The 24,617-nt window shown below is 38.9% G+C and overlaps 1 protein-coding gene across 1 annotated transcript in view; it reads left to right on the forward strand.

The window, feature by feature from the left end:
- Positions 1-82: 82 nt before the first annotated feature.
- Positions 83-24,617, forward strand: part of RAD23B (RAD23 homolog B, nucleotide excision repair protein) — a 48,158-nt gene continuing 23,623 nt past the window's right edge. Inside the window, exons 1-4 of the mRNA XM_043566261.1 lie at positions 83-682; positions 19,492-19,573; positions 19,863-19,942; positions 23,576-23,844. Coding sequence (XP_043422196.1) covers positions 617-682; positions 19,492-19,573; positions 19,863-19,942; positions 23,576-23,844 — 497 coding nt within the window. The 5' untranslated portion in view covers positions 83-616. The remainder of the gene's footprint in view (positions 683-19,491; positions 19,574-19,862; positions 19,943-23,575; positions 23,845-24,617) is intronic.

Below are 24,617 nucleotides of genomic sequence, written 5' to 3' on the forward strand. Positions count from 1 at the left end.
TAGGCGGAGCAGCGACCGGCGGGAGAACGCCCCGGGTGCAGACGCCACAAGGAAGCCCCGACGCCCTCGAGACGCCCACTGACTGCGCCTGCGCACGCTCGATCCAGGCCGCCGACATTCCAGAGCCGCAATCCGTCCAGCCCCAATTCCGGGGCGGAGTTCTTGGCTGCGCCTGCGCACAGCCTCGCCGCACCCTACGCCTGCGTGCTTAGCCAGCCCGGCCCCATCCCCCAGATTTTTTCGGGTGGGGGAGGGGGCGCGTCTCGGCGAGTCACGTTGATGGCGGCCACCAGCTTGTGGTGAGCTAGCGGATTCTCTGCTTGTCTCGCAGACCCCTCGTGCCTCTTGGACTCAGTGGCTGGCGCCGGGCGCGTGAGGAAGCACGGCGGCCCAAACTCTCGGGGAAGGCCGCAGTCGCGGAGGCAGCGGCGCGGCCCGGGCCCAGGGCTGGGGGAGAGGCCGCTCCGCAGGGCGAATGTGACAAGCCCCCACCCCCACCGCCTTCCTCCCGAGTGCGCTAGGAGCGCGGGCGACCCCGGGGCCCCGCCAGGCCACAGACCCCGCCCAGCGGCCAGCACCCGGAGCAGGCCCGGCAGCGGAGCTGCGCGGCGGCACCATGCTGGTCACCCTGAAGACCCTCCAGCAGCAGACCTTCAAGATCGACATAGACCCCGACGAGACGGTGCGAGCGGTGGGGAGCGCGGGGCCCGGGCAGGGCGGGGGCGGCCGCGCGCGGGCCTCGGGGGCCGCCGGGCCTGAGCTGGGGGCGGTGCGGCGGTTCTGTGCGCTGGGCCTGGGCTTCAGCTCCGAGCAGGGCCCGGCAGAGCGCCCGATCGAAGAGAGCCCTCAGCACACCCGGGAGTGCGCAGCGAGCGTGGGGCTCGAGCTCCGGGAGCTGGTTAAGGCCTGAGGACTCAGGGCCGCGGCGGCGTGCGGCCCACGCGAGCCTTCGGAGTTGGCCGCAGGCTTTGTGGCAGGAGTAAGGGGAAGCAGTGGCCGGACGCCGAGGCCCTGGTGGCAGATGGCGTGGAGCACACGGCCGCCGGGCACAGGAGGTCTGGGCCCGGGTGCTCTCGGTAGTTGGGCCAGAGGGGGAGGGGAGGTCAAGGCCTCCTCGGTGATGGAGCCGGGCTCTCTGGGTGCTTAGGTGCGGGAGGGAGTTGTAGGCGTCGCCACTACCCCTGCTCGGACCTGGTTAGGCGCTAAGGTCTAGGAGGTGGTAACTGAAGATAATGAGCCTTTTAAAAAAAGCTATCAGGTTCCGTCAGCCGCAGAGCGAAAGGTGAGTGGTGAAAATGAATTATTTGCCTCTTCTCCAGAACTGGTAATCCTTTTATTTGCATATACTATCGTGAATCGTTTAGCCGCAGTTCTCCCGCCACCAAGCCCGCACCCATACGTAATTCGCACTTCCAGGCCTGTGTGGTGGTGAAGATTTTTTGCGTTAGAGCCCTTCAAATCCAGGCTCACACTCAACTCCAGGTTAAGGACTCCTCTGTGGTAGAAGTCTTCTAATGTAGCTATTGGAAACCCTGCACCCTTCCCCCGGCCCCCAAATAACAGAATTTCAGGGAAGAAAAAAAGAAAATAAAAACTTTGAATCTCTTCTCTCGTCAAACCCACGAACACTTCGAAAGTCCACGTGGTAAATTCTCGTGCCATCGTCTGTATTTGTGACTGCAAGATGTCAGTACAACTTTATGCCAGGAATCTAAAAACGCCACCGGTGTAAATCTATTGCTTTTGTTTTTGAATTGTGGTTCCTTTACACCATTAAGATTGACATGTTAAGTTTAAACCAGCTACTTTTTAACAATCTGTATTTAAAAAAATAGTTGATTCTATTTTTGGTGGAGATCAGGGTTCTTGGTGTTAAATAGACCAGTGCCATTTGTGCCTCTAACTTATTTGCTATGTACCTGCCTTTCGGAGATGTGAGGATATAATGGTATTTAATTGGTGGTTAGTAAATGAAATCGATCATTAGCAATGGCTGTCTTTGGGTGAGGATATAGTGTTAAGTTTTACCTGTCTCACTTAACGTGAAGTTTTCTGCATCTTCAATTATTTAAGAAACATAGTTTCCAATCTTTATGGAATTGTGGCACAAAATAATTTTATTTCAATAATATGTAGAAGTATGCTTTGTGATAAATTCTTAAAGTACAGGAGATAGCAATTATAGATGAGTAACTTTTCAGTATCCTGAGTAACTGACAACACCCTGTGGATTGATATTACTAATATAGTCAGATTTTTCTTGAATGTTTCTTTATGGCTTAGTGTGTACTAGTAAGTTAAAGGATGAAAGTTAAAGTGCAGCTGTCTGTTTAACGCTTTCAGACAAAACTTTTTATAAAATGTCTATTTGAATTTGGTTCTTTGCAGTAATACTGGTGCCACAGGAACTTTACCAGTTTGTAATGTTCTGAATTAGTTCCAGAATTATTGAAGCCTCAAGGAGGTTTTTGTAAATATCTGTGGATTAATTGAAGTTATGCCCTGACTTTCTATAGCTCTACTGGCTGTTCTGTAAGATTTGTAGGCATTTTGTGCATTAATTATTTTAGAGCCAATATTGTTTTTGTATATATTCTTAACTATATTTGCTGTTTACCAGTTTATTTACAAGGGAATGTCTTATGTTACACGAATTATAAATACGCTTCTAAAAGCGTATTTTTAGAAAGTTCATTGTCATGGAGATTGGCTTTTTCAGCTTTTTGTTGCTATTTTTCTAAATATAATTGTGTTACTATTTATATAAATATAAAAACTAGCATTGTTTGGAGCAAGAAATGAAAACATTTAATCGTTGATATGGAGCATTTACATTAACATGATTTGTAGGATTTCTTTTCTTTTTTTTTAAGATTTCATTTTTAGGTAATCTTTACACCCAGTGTGAAGCTTGAACTTACAACCCCAAGATCAAGAGTCCTGTGCTCCACCAATTGAGCCAGCCAGGAACCCCTTGTAGGATTTCATTTTAGTGGATTTAAATTTCAGAAATGTTTATAGTGATTTTTTTTAATATCTATATATTTTTAATTTTTTTTAATGTTTATTTTTGAGAAAGAGAGTACAACCAGGGGAAGAGCAGAGAGAGGGAGACACAGAATCCAAAGCAGGCTCCAGGCTCTAGGCTCTGAGCTGTCAGCACAGAGCCTATACCGGCTTGAACAAACCTTGAGATCACTTGAGCCAAAGTCGGCTGCCTAACCACCCAGATGCCCCTGATATCTATTTTTGATACAGTATTTGAGTAGAATTACTGTAAGGAAAGAAAGGATGAATGTTCTATTAATATAGGGAGACTCTAAGTGTCCTGTTTCTAATTTGTGGTGAAAACTAGGTAACCGGGGATATTAGAAATAGATTTTTTAATAAAGCAGAGAAAACAGGATTTTAGTGAGACCTGTAAGGAGATCCACATAAAATGAACAGTTTTTGCTCTCTGAGACTTGTGTTTTGGCTATTCAAAGGTTTGCCCTTGTTTGATGTTTACCTAGAAGGAATTAAGAAAATTAAGTAACTTCAAGTGGCCAATATAGAAAGTCTTAAGAGTTTGAGATGTGCAAGAGCAAAAATAAAGGAAAAAAAAGGACTGGGATATAGGAATCATGAGAGTGATTCATTTGTTGAATATCTATATGTTTAGCGGTCTTTGAGTGGCAGCATTGGAGGAATACAGGCACGTTGGGACAGGGTCTGTCTGGGTCTTCTGGGAGCCTTGCTGACCTAGTGGCTCAATAGCTAAGAGTAGGAGATGTACAAAGTGGAAAAAGGAACAGGATTTGTTTTTAAATTGTTTGTGTTTGCTTTAGTTTTTGAATGCTGAAACTCCTCTCCCTCTTTTTATTTTAATTAAAAAAATTTTTTTTAACATTTATTTATTATTGAGAGACAGACACAGAGTGTGAGCAGGGGAGGGGCAGAGAGAGGGGGAGACAGAATCTGAAGCAGGTTCCAGGCTCTGAGCTGTCAGCACAGAGCCCAAACCTGGGCTTGAAGTCACAAACTGCGGGATCATGACCTGAGCAGAAGTCGGATGCTTAACCGACTTAGCCACCCAGGCGTTCCTCCTCTCCATCTTTTTTAACCGCCAAAATTTTCTTGACACTTAATCAGCCATTTTGTACCATTTGTTTGACCGTTACCATGCACTGCCTTTAGTGTTAACCAATGCAAAACAATCTTTTTATTATCATGATAGTAATGCATCCCTTATAAAATATTCAGACAAGATAGAAACAAAATGAGTAGGTTGGATGAGAAGACCATTGCTAAAAGAGAATATTCTTAATTATGTGAAGTTTTGTTTTAAAGAGATGATTTACTGTAAAAAAAAAAATAGAAATTAGCATTCTGAGATGTCTAATAGACTGCTACTTGTATAAAATTCTTTAAAATTTTGAAAGTTGGTGGGGCGCCTGGATGGCTCAGTTGGTTAAGTGTCCGAATTTGGCTCAGGTCATGAGCTCACGGTTTGTGGGTTCTAGCCCCATGTCGGACTCTCTGCTGTCAGTGCGGAGCCTGCTTCAGATCCTCTGTCTCCCTCTCTCTCTGCCCCTTCCCCACTTGGGCTCTATCTGTCAAAAATAAATAAACGTTAGAAAACAACTTCTTTTGAAATTTGGTCATGTGATGGACATTTAGAGGAAAATGGAATACAGTTTTTTTTTTAAAGCACAGATCCAAAGTCACTTAGTTTTTTCTGTTTCGCTATTACTTCAACCCATTGCTTTAACTTGAAAAACCCTTTTGCTATTACTTCAACCCAACCCGGAACAGGTAGATTAGAACAAAACTTGAAATGATTGTAATACGTTGCAGATCTTATTGTATCTGTGAAAATGATGACAAGAAAGAATATGTGATATACAGATTTAATCCTTCAATATGCTAACCCTGTCACTGTTTGTGTGCTTTGAATAACTGGAAAAAAAAATAATAAGTCTGACATGAAACTTTAAATGAAGAAGCTAAAATGCGATATTAACACATCAAAGCTGTGTATATATGTTGGAAGTTTTGGACAAGAAAATTGTAAAGATAAAACAGTTTTAATTACTGTAGACTGCACACTTAGCGTATTGTACAGTAATCTACAAAGAATTACCTTGCTTTGTGGTTTATTTGTATAATGTTGGTGATTATGCTGTAAAATGCTGTTTTGTACTTGTATAGTATATGGTATTTGTTAGACATCATTTATTAGCAACTTGTTCCTATTGCAGTTTATTACATTTTAATATGGTTGTGCTGGAGATAGTACTTTATTATAGACGTTTCCTAGATTATTAAAACAAGAAGAATAAATGTATTAAAATACTGTATCACAGAGATGAAATTAAGATTTGTTGGCATATTGGTAAATCACAGTACTGGAAGTACCTGGGAAATCTGGTATGGTTTCTGCCAGAATTTTGCTCTTCCTATACCTAGCACATAGTAGGCATTTAGTAAACATCTTTTGAATGAGCTGAATACATTCTTCTAGTGAACTATCAAGTTAGTGATCCCCCAATGTTTGTATGTTGATTTATCTAATATTTGTTGAGCACTTTAAATATCTTGTCCTACTGTTACAGTACATATTTTATAATGGAACAAATCCATTTAAAAACAAATTTTAATAACCAGATAATGCTAAGAGCTATATAGAGAATTGAAATAGGATGAGGTAATATGATAGTACATGACTGGGTGGCTACTTTTAAATTGACTAGTCACAGAAGGCCTTTTTGAATACAGTGACATTTAAACTGAGATCTGAATAATAATTACTCCCATGGAGAAGAGAGTTTTCTGTGGGGAAAGACCTTTTAAGAGTGTGTTTTGGGAATCAAAAAAGGCCTGTATGCTGATCTGGTAGGTGAGGGGAAGGGAGGTAATAGATCTGAGTTAGGCAAGGGGCCAGAGCCTGTAGGACTTTGTCCTAAGGCAGGGGTTTTCAAGGTAAAATAGGAAGAAGCCTTTAGGGGATTGTAGGCAGAGGAGAAAAATTATTTCTTTTATGATTTTAAAGGTTACTTTGCTGTATGGAAAATGGATAGTAGGATGAGCAAGAGTGAAAGCACGGAGATCAGTTAGGCTTGTACAGTAGTCTTAAACAGGGTTTTGACCTGTTTAAGATATGATGAAAAGTGAATGGATTTGAGATATGTTTGGGAGAGTAGATATGAAAGAATTTTTGATGGGTTGGAATGGGGAAAATTGAGGATTAAACTTAGATTTAGGTTGTATAAATTGTGTGAATACTTGTGTTCTTTTCTCACATGTGGAGGGCTGGGAGAGGAGCAGGTTTGGGGTTGCGGTGGGAATTTAAGATTTAAGTTTAAGATGCTTATTAAACATTAAAGAAGAAGGGTGCCTGTGTGGCTCAGTCGGTTAAACATCCTACTCTTGATTTTGGCTTAGGTCGTGATCTTTCACAGTTGTTGGGATTGAACCCCACAACGGGCTCTGCACTGAGTGTGGAGCCTCCTTGGGGTTCTCTCTCTCTCTCTCTCTCTCTCTCTCTCTCTGCCCCTCTTCCAGTTGCGCGAGCGCATTCTCTCTCTTGCTCTCTCTCTTTCTCAAATAACATTTAAACATTAAAAAAAAAAAAAAAAAAAACTTTCAAGTAGAGATGGCAAGGAGATTTGTAATGAACCTCTGTCCCAGAGAAAAGTTTTGGTTAGAGATAGACACCTGACAATAGGCAGCATATGTGGTTGACTTCAATCCGTGGGACTGGATGAGATTATCTAGCAGTCTTTTTCAATGCCTATTCCTTCTGAAAAATGAACCCTAAATTATCCACTATATGTAATTAGTAGTATGCTTCTAGAATTGAAGAACCATGGTGAGAAGGTTGCTAGGTAATAGGATGGGTCCTGGGGTTGAAGTCGGTTTAGAATTGAAGATTTCACGTGGAGATTGGATAGTGAAGAGTCAGTCAAGGAGCAATCTTTGAGGTAGGAAGAATCCAAGAAAAAATGTTTCAAGAAGGAGGAAAGGATCAAATGTGTCTGATGCTTGAGAATTCAAAAGAGACATGCCCTTTGGTTTTGGCAGCTTGTAGTTCATTAATGACCCTGACAAATAATCTCCATGCAGTGTTGGAGCCAAAACTTATGTTTGAGTAGATTGAGAAATGAATGGGAGATGAGGAAGTGTAGATAGTAGCTATGGACATATATTGTTATTTTGACATTGTCATTTTTCCTGATGTAGCTGCTTTTATCTCTGTGTTAAAAACGTGTGAAAGTTATCATAGTTCTGAGCTCCACAGCATATGGTAGACATATTTTAAAACCCCACACTAGAATTGTGGAAAATATGTAACAGTGTATGATTTAAAAAGAAGAAATGAAGGCCAATGTGATTAGTAACTTGCTGCCATCACACAGTCAATGGCTCTGGTAGTTTCAGTATATATGTATCTTGCCTGTACCCTGGTCTTGTGATCCGTAATGTCTCATCTGGGTGATCTTTCCTTCTGCTCCCTCAATTATTCAGTCCCATGACTGGTAATTAGATCTTATTACCAGTAACAAACTTCCTCCATCCCCAGTAATCTGTTTTTAGTATCCTACTTTACCTTTCCTCTGATTCTAGTTCTAATGAGACCTATAATTCATTTGATCCATACTTCTCTTTGCTGGCCTTCCCTTCATGTTATTGCTTCCACTCTTGCCCAGCTAAAATAGGGTCAATGATTATAATCACTTTCTTGCAAGGATCAGCATAGCATATCTCTGGAACCAGACTGCCTGAATTTCAATCCTGGCTGTACCACTTGCTCTGTGACCTTGGGCAAGTTACCCAGTTATGTGCCTGTTTCCTCAGCTTAAAATGAGGGTACTGCCACTGGAAGTACTAACCTCATATGGTTGTTTGGAAGGTTTTATGATTTTGAGATCATACACAGAGTGCTTAGAACTGTGGCTGTGCCTGGCAACGTGGTCCCACTCTCACTTCATTGTTTCTGCTCGGAAAACCCCAGATGTGATTAAATTCAGTTCTGTTGTGCTTACACCTGTGTAGCTGGAAGACACATAGCCACATTGATTTGTCTCACCTAAAATTCATGAACATTAACCTCCGTTGGGCCCTTTTACTGCCTGGTAGTACTCTCCACTAGTCCGTCCATTCACTCTTCTGCTGTCATAGGCAGATTTCATATACTATCCATATTTTCAGCTGATGACCCCAGATTTAAGATTTTGTTGAGAATATAGAAACAATTGGAACAGAAGAACTTTTGCAGAATCCTACCAGAACTACCTACTTCTTCTAGTCTCCTTTTGTTGTGGGCAGCTATCTATGGTGGATGGTGCTGAGGCTAGTCCTACTTTTCCACAGCATTTTGGTTGCTCTACTTCGCCTGTGAAGGGCCCACTCCCATTTCAGCTTTTCTCTTCTGCCTCATTGATTTTTCCATTGTAGAATGTTTTCCCAATTTTAATAAAACTCTCCCTTGTCTCCACATCCCTCTTTAGCTACTGCCTCATTTCCCTGCTGCTCTTTATAGCAAAAACTTAATGGTAACTCTTGAGTCTGTTTACTTGTTTTTACATTTTGCTCTCTTTCAAATACATCACAGCACTGCTAGTCTAGGGAAGAGTTTTTTCCCCCCCACTTTGTAGTTATCCTGTGTCCTTGAGCACTTAAATCTCTTTTCTCATTAGTAAAATAGAAGTAATAACTTCCCTGCCTTCCTTGTAGAGTTGATGTGAAAATCAAAAGAGATCATGGATCTGAAAATTTTTAGCGAATTGTGAAATTAGAAATAAATGCATGCAATTTTTTTTTCAACAAATTGTGCTTTCATCGGTTTTCCATTATTTTGATCACTGTTTTTACTATCTTTTTTTACAAAAAGTTTGTGTGAATGTGGTATCCTCGGACTGGGTCAGCTTGATGTGATCGGCAGTTTCGAACAGTTTTTAAGAGCAGTGTTCTGCTTTCTTTAGTTTGGAAATTATGAGATGGTTTGATAGGTAATGTATAAAATTTCTGTTGCTTTTGGAAAGAAATGTGCTAAATTTGAGCTTGCCGTAGCACAGTGAATTCTGCTGAAGGACACCACACCATCTGTTCCCTATAAGTTTCCCTATGTAGTTTCTCCAAGAGCTAATTTTATACTGAATGAACTTTATAAACCTTTTATACATTACATAAACCTTTTCTAGGAGAGGAGGTAGACTGGCCACAAATGACTAATACGTATGAACAGATCCTAAATACTTCAAACAGGTAGATAAAAATTGTCACTCCCTCCTCTCCCCCTCACACTTTTGGGTAAATTAGGTAGGTGACTTTTTTGTAGTGTATTAGATTCATTCTCTGCCTATATAGAAACTTTAAAAGTTTACAGGTATCTTGAGAGTTTCTATTTTTCTACTTAATCAGTTTTCAGAGTGTGTCGGTTTTAATCTCGTTGAAATCATATTGTTAGGAATATATTTTAGAATAGATTAATTAAATTGGCATGAATAGTTGGAGTAGCTTAAATATCATAGTTTGTATGGGAAGAATAGGTTCTGAACTTCAAATTATATTTAAAATCATAGCCTTTTGGATCATAACCCTATTTGAGAATTGATTGCCTTTATATACTGTCTGTTCATACATTATTTTATTTTATTTTTTATTTTTTTAAATTTACATCCAAATTAGTTAGCATATAGTGCAACAATGATTTCAGGGGTAGATTCCTTAGTGGCCCTTACCCATTTAGCCCATCCCCCCTCCCACAACCCCTCCAGTAACCCTCTGTTTGTTCTCCATATTTATGAGGCTCTTCTGTTTTGTCCCCTCCCTGTTTTTATATTATTTTTGTTTCCCTTCCCTTATGTTCATCTGTTTTGTCTCTTAAAGTCCTCATATGAGTGAAGTCATAGGATTTTTGTCTTACTCTGACTAATTTCACTTAGCATAATACCCTCCAGTTCCATCCACGTAGTTGCAAACGGCAAGGTTTCATTCTTTTTCATTGCCGGTAATACTCCAGTGTGTGTGTGTGTGTGTGTGTGTGTGTGTGTGTGTGTGCGCCACATCTTCTTTATCCATTCATTCATCAATGGACATTTGAGCCGTTTCCATACTTTGGCTATTGTTGATAGTATGGCTATAAACATGGGGGTGCATGTGTCCCTTCGAAACAGCACACCTGTATCCCTTGGATAAATGCCTAGTAGTGCAATTGCTGGGTCATAGGGTAGTTCTAGTTTTAGTTTTTTGAGGAGTCTCCATACTGTTTTCTAGAGTGGCTGCACCAATTGCATTCCCATGTTCATACATTATTAAGACTGTACTCTCAGTAATAAAAAAAAAAATCTCTTTACTTTTGCTACATTCTTTTATTCCTTGGGTCCAGTGGGAAGATTTTTCCTATTGCACTAGTCAGCTGACTTTTTTATCATCAAATCTATCTTTAGAATTCGCAGAAATATACTTTGGGGAGAGGAATCCAGAAAATACTCCTTGGTGCCTATGCTAGTTTCCCAAATGGAAGGATACCACTTAAGGAATCAAAAGGAAAAAGAAAACCAAAAACATTGCCCACATAGATGCACACAATCTATGAAATCCTTTTGTAAACATATTTAGGTTTGGGACTCTTTCCTTTTGCTCATGTTAATTGCCAAATTTTGGTTGCTCTTATTTTTCGAAATTTAAGTAGGTATTAGAGTACCGCCTTAGACTTTTTTTTTTTTTTTAAGTAATCTCTACACCCAGCGTGGGGTTCAAACTCAAGACATCAATATCACGAGTTGCATGCTCTACCAACTGAGCTGGCTGGGCACTCTAGAATTTTCTTTTTTAGTGCAGACTCCTCAAAATTGCAGTATATTCTTCTGTGATATTAGTAAGCAGTGGTTGTTTCCCTTAAATTACTAACATAATCTAGGCTTGTTATAGTTACTAAAGTATATAAAAAAGTAGAAGCCTTTATGCCCCTGGTCCAAATAACCACTATAGACTCTATTTGCTGCTAGACAGTTTTTTTTTACCTATGTGTAATATATAAACATAATTTCACTATGTTCTTAAAAATCACTTGCTTAGCAACTAGCTTTTGCCCTTTATAGATAATTATAAATACGTCATTCATTCATATATGCATGTATTCAGTGAATACCTTGCACGTATAGCATTGTTCTTGTATTGCATTGTATTTAGATGAATGCATCTGCAGTAATATATTTTACCATTGATGAATGTTTAGGGTTGTTTTCAGTGTTAGGAACAGTAGTGTAGAACACATAACTTGTTCGTGTATCTTTAAAGTGTTTTTGTAAACATCTCTTCAGCATTGATTTCCAGATGCAGAGCTGCTGGATCAAAGGAACTCAAATTTGCCTGCATTAGCTCTCACAAATATCAACATTTGTTGTTGTTCTCAAACATCAGCTTCCACAGTAGCACTAGCCAGGATTCAAATAGGAGATGAGGCACAGATTAAATTGAGTTAAATATTGGGAAGCTCTTGATATACTGCCTGGCATGTGCTAAGTACATAGCATCCATGAGCTGTTGTTATTCATTCAGCCTCTGTACTTCAGGGCTACCCATTAAAGCTTGCATAAGTCTTTTTACGGTATATGTAATTATAACAGTAATAAGGAAAATATATTGTAATATTGAGGAAACTGGATTATAATAAATATTCAGTTGCTAACCCAATCAACAAGCTACAGTCCTAGAAATCTTGTGCGAAAGTGCCATGTAAGAAGACTGACATGCCAAAAAAAAAAAAAAAAGACTGACATGCAAAACGACATTTACTATCATGGGGATATAATTTATAAAACATTATTTTTATATTTGAAACCTACAACTTAAGTTTGTTGAATGAAAATGACTACTTTTAATGGTTGTTGGCCTGAACTAAGGTAGTACCATGGGATGCAAAGTAATGTTCACACTGGGAAATAATTAGATGGTAAGTTGGAACCACTGGATGAATGATTTGATGTGAGGAACGTGGAAGAAGAGACAAGCATCTCATGGGGATGGGATGAAACAGGATAATTGATCAGATTTTATGTTGGCACTTTTTAATAGACTATTGTGATTGTCAACCATGTTTAATGTTAGATACAGAGTATGTTTTTCCTTTAAAATGCACACAATTTCATAAGAGAAAAAGAAGTATGTGGCTAGGAAAAAAGTTTGATTTCTTGATTGTCAACCATGCTTTGTTGATAGTTGAGTTGATGATAAACTTCCATTCATTTTTTTTTAATGTTTATTTATTTTTGAGAGAGAGCGCGAGCAGGGGAGGGGCAAAGAGAGAGGAAGACACAGAATCCTAAGCAGGCTCCAGGCTCTGAGCTGTCAGCACAGCCAGGCGGGGCTCGAACTCATGGACCACGAGATTATGACCTGAGCCAAAGTTGGCTGCTTAACTGACTGAGCCACCCAGCCGCCCCAATAAATTCCCATTCTTTATTTAGGGAGAAATAAACATCAAAATGAAAGTTTAGTCCCTCCTTCTTGTTTATTATTAGCCTTGGATAGGGTGGCCTTGGTTATTTATTGGAACTGTAGTGCTCCATTATAGATCCATCTTGTTTACTGCTTATTGAAACAAGAGCATTGGCATGGGACTCAGCACAGTTAGTAGAGGAGTCACAACTGCATCTGTTGCTTGCCATAACCTTCCCAAGAGAAACCATGTAGAGAGGTGCTGCCTCCTCTTTTTGTTTGTTTGTTTTTGGTAATATCCAGAAAGAAGGCCTTTCTTTATAAGCTGTTTTAAAGTGTGTTCCATTTGATTGGGTTAGGGAAGGTTTAGACAAACTAGATGTCTAGAAGCCATCTGCAGTAAACACATTATGGTTGAAATGCCTATACTAGGATATCTAGTAAAAGTATCCAGTAGAGAGTTGGGTCTGTATGACTAAAGATAAGGAGAGGATTTCACAAATTAGTGAACAGAGAGATTGGAGGAAATCCTGAGGAGTATGGCCTTATGGAAGCCAAAGGAAGACAGTGTGAAGAGGAGAGACAGGTCAGGTAAGGTAGTGAAGGACTAAGAGGTATCTAGTTATGGTTTTGCTGAATTTAGAGATACTGGTAAGAACAGTCTTTTTTTTTTTTTTTTCTCAACGTTTATTTATATTTGGGACAGAGACAGAGCATGAACGGGGGAGGGGCAGAGAGAGAGGGAGACACAGAATCGGAAACAGGCTCCAGGCTCTGAGCCATCAGCCCAGAGCCTGACGCGGGGCTTGAACTCATGGACCGCGAGATCGTGACCTGGCTGAAGTCGGACGCTTAACCGACTGCGCCACCCAGGCGCCCCGGTAAGAACAGTCTTAATGGAATCTTGAGCATAGGGAGAAAAACAAGTAGCAGAATTGGGAATAAAGTCCATGCTTCTGTCAGCACTACATTGCATTCTTGAGTAATCGGTGTGGGGTTACTAGTATTACAATGTGTGTAGTTAATTTTTTTTTTTTTTTTGAAAAATGCCTGAGACTAAGGGGAGGAGACTATAGCTAGCAAGAAATAATGGCAGGTTGTGAAGTTTTTGTTTTGTTTTAAAGATGATAGAAAATTGGGTCTGTTTAAGTGTGAATGGAAGTGACTGGCCTTGAAGGAGAGGGTGAAAATACAGCTGGGGGAGGGTGGGAAACAAAGAATCTAGCAAGGTATTGAAGAACACTGGATGGAGAACCAAGGAACAAGTGAAAAGGATTAGATTTGAAAGTGAGGGATGCCTCTTTCATTTAATAGGAAGAAAGGAGGGACACCTGGGTGGCTCAGTCTGTTAAGCAGCCGACTTCGGCTCAGGTCATGATCTCGCGGTCCGTGAGTTCGAGTCCCGCGTCGGGCTCTGTGTTGACAGCTCAGTGCTGGAGCCTCCTTCAGAGTCTGTGTCTCCCTCTCTATCTACCCCTCCTCCACTCACACTCTGTCTCTGTCTCTCTCAAAAATGAATAGATGTTCAAAAAAGTTTTTAATAGGAAGGAAGGAGATTAGGTGGATCTGGATGCAGAAAAAGAAAGTATGTCGCTTTGGTGGCAGAAGGTGGAGGATGGGTCCCTCTGATATCTGCTGATTTTTGTCTTTGTTTTTAATTTGGGGAGGAGGGGCAGAGAGAGAGTCCCCAGCATACTCCTGCATGGAGCCCAAAGTGGGGTTTGATCTCATGAACTGTGAGATCATGACCTGATCCAAAATCAAGAGTCAGAAGTTTAACTGACCGAGCCACCTGGGCGCCCTTGATATATTTTGAATGAAGTAGAAGGTCATCTGTGGGGAGGGAGGAAGTTTTGGCAATCAAATTTAGAGAAGAGTGCAGGTTTGAAATATCCTCTTGGAGAATGGAGGAGAACCAAAAGAAGTGAGGATTTAGGGTATCTTTAATTTTCTCCAGCATGTAGAAGATTGGATGTAAATGGATAGGTAGGGGTTGGATAGTTAAGGTAAGATTTGTTAGCTGAGTGAGGTAGGAGGCAGCACAGAGTGGTCAAAGTGAATTTTTTGTTGAGTACAGATGGAAATAATTTCAGTTGTGTGGGTCCAAATGTGGAATTTTGCCTGGGGGAAGCAGCAGAAAGACAAGAAAGTCTGATAATAGGAAGGAAGTGATAGAAGCAGTGGAATTATTGTCTTTGCCAAATAGAACTGGCAATAAAGATCAGAGTGAAAGGCACTCTGGGGACCAAATGCAAGACCAGGTGTAGTGAATAGTTACTGAGAGCTGGTAGGGATAGGTGATTGATGTTTACAATTTCAAAGATGGAGAAGTTTGGGCATAACAGGATTCAGCCTGTGTTGTGTGGGTAGGTGACTTAAGTAGATTGGAAAGTAAAGATCGTGTTGAGGTTAAGGAACAACGCCAGAATTTTGGACAGGTCGGTGCACCCAGAACTAAAGTCTAGTTCTAGTAGATGTGTGTGTATTCACATATATGTTTATATATAAATATATAAAGTTGATTTTATGTTCTGAAGTGGTATTGCTAGATTGAATGGCCACCGCCCCAAAAATGTTGCACTTTGACATATTGCCTTCAAATATTTTATTGTTTGACACTCCCATTCTGAGAGTGTTGTCTCTTCACACTTAACACCAAGAATTGTTCAACACTGTCTTTTCCAGTATGATGGTGTATTGAACTAATGACATCTGACACTAAAATTTGTGATTCTGGTTACTAATAAGGTTGAACTTTTTATTGACTGTACTTATGAATTGTTGCCCTGTTATTTGTCCCTTATTTCTCTTGGCACAAGAAGTATTTTCTACCATTTCTCTCTCCTTAATTTTTTTGCGTTTTTCCTTTTGGTATTTGTCCTATTTCTGTCTGAAATGCATGCTTAGTTTATTAATTTTTCTTTAAGAAACGGTTTTAATGTTAGTCTATGATTACTTTTTTAGTCAAATCATATAGGTACCGATGTCTGTAGAGTTCTCATTGTTATGTACTTAATATTTTTTAATCACCCGTTTTTGGTTTTTTTGGAGCAAAATGATTGGAGGTGTTCTTGTTGTTTGTCCTGCTTTTTTTTTTTTTTTTTAAACTTACAAGGGTTTTGGGGTTTTGTCCCTTCCTCACTCTTTTGACATACAAAGCTAGAGAGTAGGTCCGTTATTTGTTTGGGCTTATGAAAATACAGTGGGATAGTCTTTATGGCTAAACTTTTAAAGTGTATATTCTATGGGTGCTGGAAATAAAAGTATAATTTCCATTGGTTAGAAACTATGTATACATATCAATTAAGTCTAAATTGGCTACACATTCTTGTCTGTCAGGAATGAGATTCCTGCTTATTTCTTTCATTCTTTATTTTTTGCTTCATATATTTCTTTATTTTCCTTTCCTTACATATATTTATGCTATATTAATTTCCTCATTCAGCAAGTGTTAATTGAGCAATTACTGTGTACTCCACCACTGTGTACTGTTCTGAGAACTAGAATCACTCATAGTAACACATGTGGTCTATCATTCATTTGTGAGTTTTTTTTTAACCAACCACAGTTGCAAATATTGCATCTCTTCTCTGAACAAAGAAGTATGGAAGGAAATTATTCACCACAGAGTGCTCTGAGCGCTATGCTGTTGCTCAGCTGACTTCGGGCAAGTCATTTAGCATGTAAAGTAGCAGTTCTTAGGCAGTCCTCTGTTTTTGTTTTCAAGACCCTTTACATTTAAAATTTGTTGAGGACCCCAAAATAACTTTTATCAATGTACTTGTATTTACTGTATTAGAAATTAAGCAGAGGAATTTTCTAAATGTTCATTTAAATATAATAAATTTAAATAATTATATTCATTTAAATATAATAAACCTATTAAATGTTACGAAAACAGTAAGACTGGCATTATCTTACTTGCTTTGCAAAACTTGTTTTTAGTGTTTATTTATTTAAAAAAAAATTTAAGTTTATTTATTTTGAGAGAGAGAGCATGCACAAGCAAGGGAGGGGTAGAGAGAGATGGAGATAGAGGATCCGAAGCAGGCTCTGTGCTGACAGCAGAGAGCCTGATACAGGGCTTGAACCCCACGAACCATGAGACCATGACCTGAGCTGAAGTCTGACCCTTAACTGACTGAGTCACCCAGGCACCTTAAAATGTTTTACTTTTGAGAGAGAAGAGTGTGCAAGCTTGAGAGGGCGAGGGGGAGGGGATGACTTGATCGGAAGTCGGCTCTGCACTGATAGCAGAGAGCAGGATGCAGGGCTCAAACTCTTGAACCATGAGATTCTGACCTGAGCAGAAATCAGACGTTTAACCACCCAGGTGCCCCTTGTTTTGCAAAACTTTTTAATGTTTGGCTTAATAGAAAAAGATAGATTCTCATCTGCTTCTGCACTCAGTCTTTTGTGAAGTCACATGTTTTGTAGCCTCTGGAAAACTCAAGTATATACTTGTGAGAAAATGAGAGTACAAAAAGCAAATAATATCTTTTGACCTGGTAGACCTCCTGATAAGTAAGGTCTTATGAATGTTTATGGCTCCTTCATCACACCTAGAGAATCATTGCTCTTGGCAATACAGAGTTTAAATAAATGGGTCTTTAAAAGTTACTTTATCTTAGAAATTTGGATAGTATCTTTTGTTTCCTGCACTTATCATGACATGCTAACTGAATGTATAGGTAAAATCAGAACTGCCAACATAAATTATAGAACAAGGGCCAACTGTAGAGTTGTTAGACTTGTGAATCCTTGTACTTTTTTATTCTGACCCACACATAGCATAGAATTTACTATCTTGTGGAATTTATATCCTGAGTTTACTGATGTTGACGTCAGATTCTCTGAGTCCTTTTTTATTTTTTAATTTTTATTAAAAAAAATTTTTTTTTAACATTTATTTATTTTTGAGACACAGAGAGAGAGAGCATGAACAGGGGAGGGTCAAAGAAAGAGGGAGACACAGAATCTGAAACAGGCTCCAGGTTCTGAGCAGTCAGCACAGAGCCCGACGCGGGGCTCGAACCCACGGACTGCGAGATCATGACCTGAGCCGAAGTCGGGCGCTTAACTGACTGAGCCACCCAGGAGCCCCCCCTGAGTGCTTTTTTAAAAAGCTGTTACTTATGGGGCATCTGGGTGGCTCAGTTGGTTAAGCATTTGACTCTTGGTCACGATCTGTGGGTTAAAGCCCTGCATCAGGCTCTGCGCTGGCATTAGTTTTTCACCTTAAGCTTAGAACTATCAACTTAGACAGTTTTCAGAAGTATTCTGGGGAATTGAAGGAAATGGAATTTTCCCCCTTGATTCTTGTATCTTTAATTTTTTTTTTTTTTTAACGTTTATTTGTTTTTGAGAAAGACAGAGACAGAATGCAAATGGGTTAGGGGCAGAGAGAGAGGGAGACACAGAATCCGAACCAGGCTCCAGGCTCCAGGTTCCAAGCCGTCAGCACAGAGCCTGATGCGGGGCTTAAACTCACAGAGCTGTGAGATCATGACCTGAGCCGAAGTCAGACGCTCAACCCACTGAACCACCCATGCGCCCCTGATTCTTGTATCTTTAAAGTAATGAAAGTAGTGCTCTCTCTGTGTATCCCTATCAAGCAGTCTTTCACCTAAAGCTCAGAACTATCAACTTAGACAATTTTTCGAAGTATTCTGAGAGATAGAAGGAATGGAATTTTTCCTCTTGATTTTTGTGCCTTTAATGAAACTAATTCCATTATATCTTCTTGCCTTTTTTACTCCTCTGCCACCGTGCTTTTTGATTAGTTTCAAAAATTGGACTCGTTTTCAAAATATCTCATAATGAGCCTGTTGTCATGTAATTTTACAAGACAGAGATCATAAAGATCATCTGTTACAGTACCTCTTTGTAGATGAGACAACAGATAGTAGTCCTTGGCCAAGGGTGAAATTTGGAGCCACCTGTAAAGCTTTTAAAAAAGTACAGGTGTTCAGGGGCACCTGGGTGGCTCAGTCGGTTAAGCATATGACTTCAGCTCAGGTCATGATCTCCCAGTTCATGAGTTCGAGCCCCACATCCAGGCTCTATGCAGACATCCCAGAGCTTGGAACTTGCTTCGGATTCTGTGTCTCCCCCTCTCTCTGCCCCTTCCCTGCTCACTCTCTCTCAACAATAAATAAATGTTTAAAAAAAATTTTTAAAAATAAAGGTGTTCAGGCCCCATCTCTAGAAATTATGTTCTAATTGATCTTTATGAAGCCCCCTCAGATGACAATGATGAAACATATCCCACTTTTAAAGTGAATCATTTGCATCGGGCTCTGTGCTGACAGCTCAGAGCCTGGAGGCTGCTTCAGATTCTGTCTCCCTCTCTGCCCCTCCCCTTCTCACATTCTGTCTCTCAAAAATAAACATTAAAAAAATGTTTTTAAGTGAATCATATGCCTTTCTTTTGTGTGTTTATTTATTTATTTTTGAGAGAGAGTGACAGAGCACAGTTAGTGGAGGGGCAGAGAGAGAGGGGATCCCACGCAGGCTCTCCACTGTCAGCACAGAGCCTGACACAGGGCTTGAACTCTCAAACCGTGAGATCACGACCTGAGCTGAAATCAAGATTTGGACACTTAACAAACTGAGTCACCCAGGCGCCCCTGAATCATTTGCTTTTTAACATTCTTATTTAACTTTTATTTTTATTGTAGATGGGACTGTTTTATTTCTTAGACTTTTTAGGTTAGAGAGCTTTTCTTTTTTACTCTGTGGGAAATAAGCCCGTAAGCTTTATAATGAGAATCAAGACTTCTGATGTTGCAATTTTTATTTTGAATAGATTTATCAAGTCAACTGGTAAAAGTTTTTTCTTTTAATCTGTGTATGTGTAGCAGCTGGTGGTAAAGTTTATACCTATACCTAATAATACGCATTAAGAACGAGTCTTTTTTAATATAATATTGTGAAGACATGATCTTTAAGTTTTTGCAAGTATTAATGATTAATATACGTATAAAAGTTTTACCTTGCATTTCTCAGATTCTGGATAGTCATTTGTTGTTTAGACCTGTTAGAAAAAAATGTTTATTTTTCCTTTAGGTGAAGGCACTGAAAGAGAAGATTGAATCTGAAAAAGGGAAAGATGCCTTTCCTGTAGCAGGTCAAAAATTAATTTATGCAGGTATGAATTAAATATTGAAAGTAATGCTATCTTTCAGATTGTGTAGACAAACTCGTTCTGTCAGACACATACACAGTGTTTGTGTTTGGTATCTTTAAATGTTAGTGCCTTTTTACCTGATTATATTTCCAATTATATTTTTCTTTATCTTGACTGATCACTTAATGATTTTCTTTGGGGAAAGTATTAATTGATAGAATTGACATTGGTAATTGTTTTAACTTCAGTTATGTGTAAGACAAAGGTTATGGGCTTCAAATAATGTATTCTTTTTTTCTTAATGTACTAGGCAAAATCCTCAATGATGATACTGCTCTAAAAGAATATAAAATTGATGAAAAAAACTTTGTGGTGGTTATGGTGACAAAAGTAAGTTTTAGCCTTGTTCTGTATATTTTTATGCATGCAAGGTTTTTTAAAAAAAATAAAGATCCCAAGTCCAGCCTTTATACTTTAGTGAATACAGTTTATGCACATCCATAGTGGCAGGCACTTGGCTGTTTTTTTAAAAATTTTAAGTTTACTTTGTGTGAACCATAAAGTTAATTTTATACATTTATAGCTTAAACATTTTTAAATAAATTAAAACAGTTGATAAAATATCATGTGAAAATTGTTAGATTTTGCTGGAGTAGTAAAATTGCTAATTATTTAAAGATTTTTTTTTTTTTTTAAGGTTTTTTTTTTTCAACGTTTATTTATTTTTGGGACAGAGAGAGACAGAGCATGAATGGGGAAGGGGCAGAGAGAGAGGGAGCCACAGAATCAGAAGCAGGCTCCAGGCTCTTAGCCATCAGCCCAGAGCCCGACGCGGGGCTCGAACTCACGGACCGCGAGATCGTGACCTGGCTGAAGTCGGACGCTTAACCGACTGCGCCACCCAGGCGCCCCAATTATTTAAAGATTTAAAGATGTGATTCTTAGAATAAATATTTCTTATTTTGTGGTTTTAATAAGGGTGCCTTAGAGAGACTTGTTAAATTATGTGCTAGATCTGATAAGCTCAAGCAGAAAAGACATGTAGACTCCTAAATTCAATGATATTTCTTAGTTGATGGGGTAGATTTTTAGAAACTAAAAAAGAAAAAGGCAGTTAAAGAAATGAAGGAAAGATTGTTGTGAGGAAGTTTTTTAAAGGGAATTTTTTGTGATTTATTGGACTGAAATATACTTGGGACAGTTTATCAAAGTCAAAGTTTTTCTCTAAAACAGAATGGATATGGGTTCTGTCAGGATTCTGTAATATTTTTATTTAAAGATGCATAAGCATGCAGTAGAGAGTTAAAACAGAGAAGTGGTGTACTCGTGACATGAATTTTTAGGATTGCATTATCATAATCTGAGAACAGTGATACTTGTAACCCTGAAAATAGGTTTAAATAAGTAATTGGAAACCAAGTTTATTAAGGACTATAAACCATTTATTAAAATAAATGTGAGGATTTTTTTTTACGTTTAAGGTAATATATGCAGTAGAAATACAGAGAGTTGAGCAAGTAAATTTTATTTATTTTAACTTTTAAATTTTATTTAAATCCAAGTTAGTTAACATAGTGTAATAATGATTTCAGGAGTAGAATTTAGTGATTCATCACATACATACAACACCCAGTGCTCATCCCAACAAATGCCCTCCTTAGTGTCTGTCACCCATTAGCCCTTCCCCACACCCAGCACCCTACCAGCAACCCTCAGTTTTTTTCTATATTTAAGAGTCAAAGAGGGGCGCCTGGGTGGCTCAGTCGGTTAAGTGTCCGACTTCGGCTCAGGTCATGATCTCATAGTTCGTGGGTTCGAGCCCTGCATTGGGCTCTGTGCTGACAGCTCAGAGCCTGGATCTTGCTTTGGAATCTGTGTCTCCCTCCCTCCCTCCTTTTTCTCTCTCAAAAATAAACATTAAAAAAATAATTTAAAAAAAAAGAGTCAAAGAAAAAAAGTCTCTTCTGGTTAGCAAGTCAGTTTTAATTACTGCATATTTTTGTCCTGAGTAAAAGCAGCTAAACGGTTTACATGTGTTGGACTTAAAAGTTTGTATAATCCATTAAGAGAACCATTGTGATTTTGCTATGTTAAAGCACTTACTCATTAAATGTTTGGGTTTTTTTAATATAATTTATTGTCAAATTGGTTTCCATACAACACCCAGTGCTTATTCCAACAAGTGCCCTCCTCAGTTTCCATCACCCACTTTCCCGTCTCCCCAACCCCGCATCAACCCTATTTGTTCTTAGTATCCAAGAGTCTCTTATGGTTTGCCTCCCTCTCTGTGATTTTTTTCCCCCTTCCCCTCCTCCATGGTCTTCCGTTAAGTTCTCAAGATCCACATATGAGTGAAAATATATGGTGTCTTTCTCTGACTTATTTCACTTAGCCATTAAATGTTAAACTTTACATACAAGAAACAGAATCATGAGGAAACTTTGTCTCAATTGAGTACTTTTTAATTGTGTTAAAATATACGTAACACAAAATTTACCAGTTTAACCATTTTTAATTGTACAGTTCAGTGGTATTAAGTGCATTCACATTGTTGTGCAACCATCTCCGGTACTCTGTACCCACTAAATAGTAACTCCCCATTCTGCCCCCACCCCCCCCCCCCAGGCCTTGGTAACCACCATTCTACTTTCCATGAATTTAACTACTCTATACATCTCATATAAATGGAATCATAAAGTATTTTCCTTGTGTGACTGGCTTATTTCCCTTAGCGTAGTGTCTTCTAGGTTCATCCATGTTATAGCATGTGCCAGAATTTCTGTCCTTTTAGGGCTGAATAATACTCCATTGTCTTATCTAGTTTTATCATGAATAGTATGCAAAATGTGGTAGCCACATATTTGGATATGTGTATGTTTGGGGTCTTATTTCCTTTAGTATTGTAATAACCTTGACTGTTTAGAACGTAACTAAGAATTAAGCAGGATAGGTCTCAGAATAGATGGATGTGTTTGAAGAATAGCTACTTAGAGCCAAGCTTTTTCTTATTTTACACAGGACTCTACTGATAATTTGTGGTTATTTTATTTTCAAGTTAATAATAGAAGCCATCTATTAGAAGGGGAAGTAGTAGGCATTATAGAGGCAAAGAGAAATGACCTTATTATAAAGAGCCAGGAAAACTGTTTAGATCAGAAGTAAGCAGCAAAACTTCAAAAAGCAGATGGGTTTGCTACCATTTAGAAGGAGGCTTAAATAGCACTGTGGCAACAGAGACTTTGCGAGGGCATGAAATGTTATATTATTATAATCATCATAAATAATCTTAAGGGAAATACTAAATTAGCATAATACATTTAAATTACATTTTAATCTCAATCAGAGTTTAGAACATTAATAATTTGCAGAGTATTATATTGGCAGTTTGAAAAGGTATAGGGCTAAACACAAGGCTCTTAGAACAAAGAAAAGAGGGAGTGAATGCTCCTAGTATTATTTTTTTTCAGTCCCCTGTCCTACCTTGCACAGCAAGTCTTTCCAGTGTATGCTGAACTAGCTCAGATCAAACGAGAGTTATTTTGGTGATGCTTTTATTATTATTATTTTATTTTATTTTATTATTATTATTATTATTATTATTTTTTGGTGATGCTTTTAAATGACAATAAATACCTTGAAGTTATAACCTTGGAACTTAAACTGTAAAGTTTGGTAGGGGTTAATTAAATGGTCCTTTTTTTTTTTAGTACACATTCTGTATATCTCTGAATAGTGGCTTCTATTGGTTCTTTTTTGTAGTGACTTGGTAACATAACAAAGACAAACTGTTAGCTAAAAGCTAATTAAGGTTGTTAGTTAATATATCAGCTTTGAAAGAGTAACATAGTGATTCAGATTGCTAATACTGATCATTTATTAAGTTACTTTACAAAATTATTTTCAAGTTACAAGTTTATATTAGTGTTATGTTTGTAGCCTCCTATAATGATAGTCTACTTAGAGATCAGGTAATAATGTGGTATTTTATCATGATTCATTATTTTTCTTTTTTAATGTGTTTAGCCCAAAGCAGTGACTACACCAGCACCAGCTACAACCCAGCAGTCAAATCCTGCCACCACCACCACAGTTAGCTCCACCACAGCTCCAGCTGTGGTCCAGGTCCCAACCTCTCCTCCCGCTTTGGCTCCCACTCCTACCCCCGCATCCATCACTCCAGCATCAACAACAGCATCTTCTGAACCTGCGCCTGCTAGTGCAACGAAACAAGAGAAACCTGCAGAAAAGCCAGCAGAAACACCAGTGGCTACTAGTCCAACATCAACTGACAGGTAAGAACTGTATTCTAGGAAATTGTATCCCAAAACACATTCATATTAGGAACTTCATGCATGTAGGGGTGCCTGGGTGGCTCAGTCAGTTAAGCGTCCGACTTCGGCTCAGGTCACAGTCTCATAGTTTGTGAGTTCAAGCCCCACGTCGGGCTCTGTGCTGAACAGTTCAGAGTCTAGAGATTCTGTGTGTCCCTCTCTCTCTGCCCCTCCCTGCCTGATCTCTGTCTCTCTCTCAAGAATGAATATGAATAAACATTAAAAAAAAAAGAACTTCATGTGTTTGTTTTGATTATTGTTTTGATCAAACTAACTTTGTTTCTACTCTGTTAAACTTTTCTGAACATTGAACTCTCACTAAAACTAATTTTTGTGCCTGTTTAAATTTTCGTGATCCAGTTTTGTACACTCCATTATTTTTTTTCCCAGGGGGAAGGGAAAGAGGGTCAGAGTTATTCTTCATTTTGTGTAGAAAAATTAGGAAATACAAATGCCCAGAAAGAATTATAAAAATAAATTCATATTTTATTATAGTTTGACATATTATAAATAACTTGACACTGCCCCAGTCATTATTTATATTATTTTCTGATTGTTGTCATTTCTATTGTAAACATCTTTCATTCCATTAAATATTTCCATTTGCTGCATAGCATTGTGTTTGGATCTGACGTTTGTTCACGCTCAGCCTTAGAAAAGTAACATCTTTGGGTATTTTCCTCATCTGAAAATTTGTGGATGACAACCTATCTCCTAGAGTTGTTATAAGGATT

This window comes from Prionailurus bengalensis, chromosome D4 (assembly GCF_016509475.1).
Source record: "Prionailurus bengalensis isolate Pbe53 chromosome D4, Fcat_Pben_1.1_paternal_pri, whole genome shotgun sequence".
In the NCBI taxonomy this organism is placed as follows: Eukaryota; Metazoa; Chordata; class Mammalia; order Carnivora; family Felidae; genus Prionailurus; species Prionailurus bengalensis.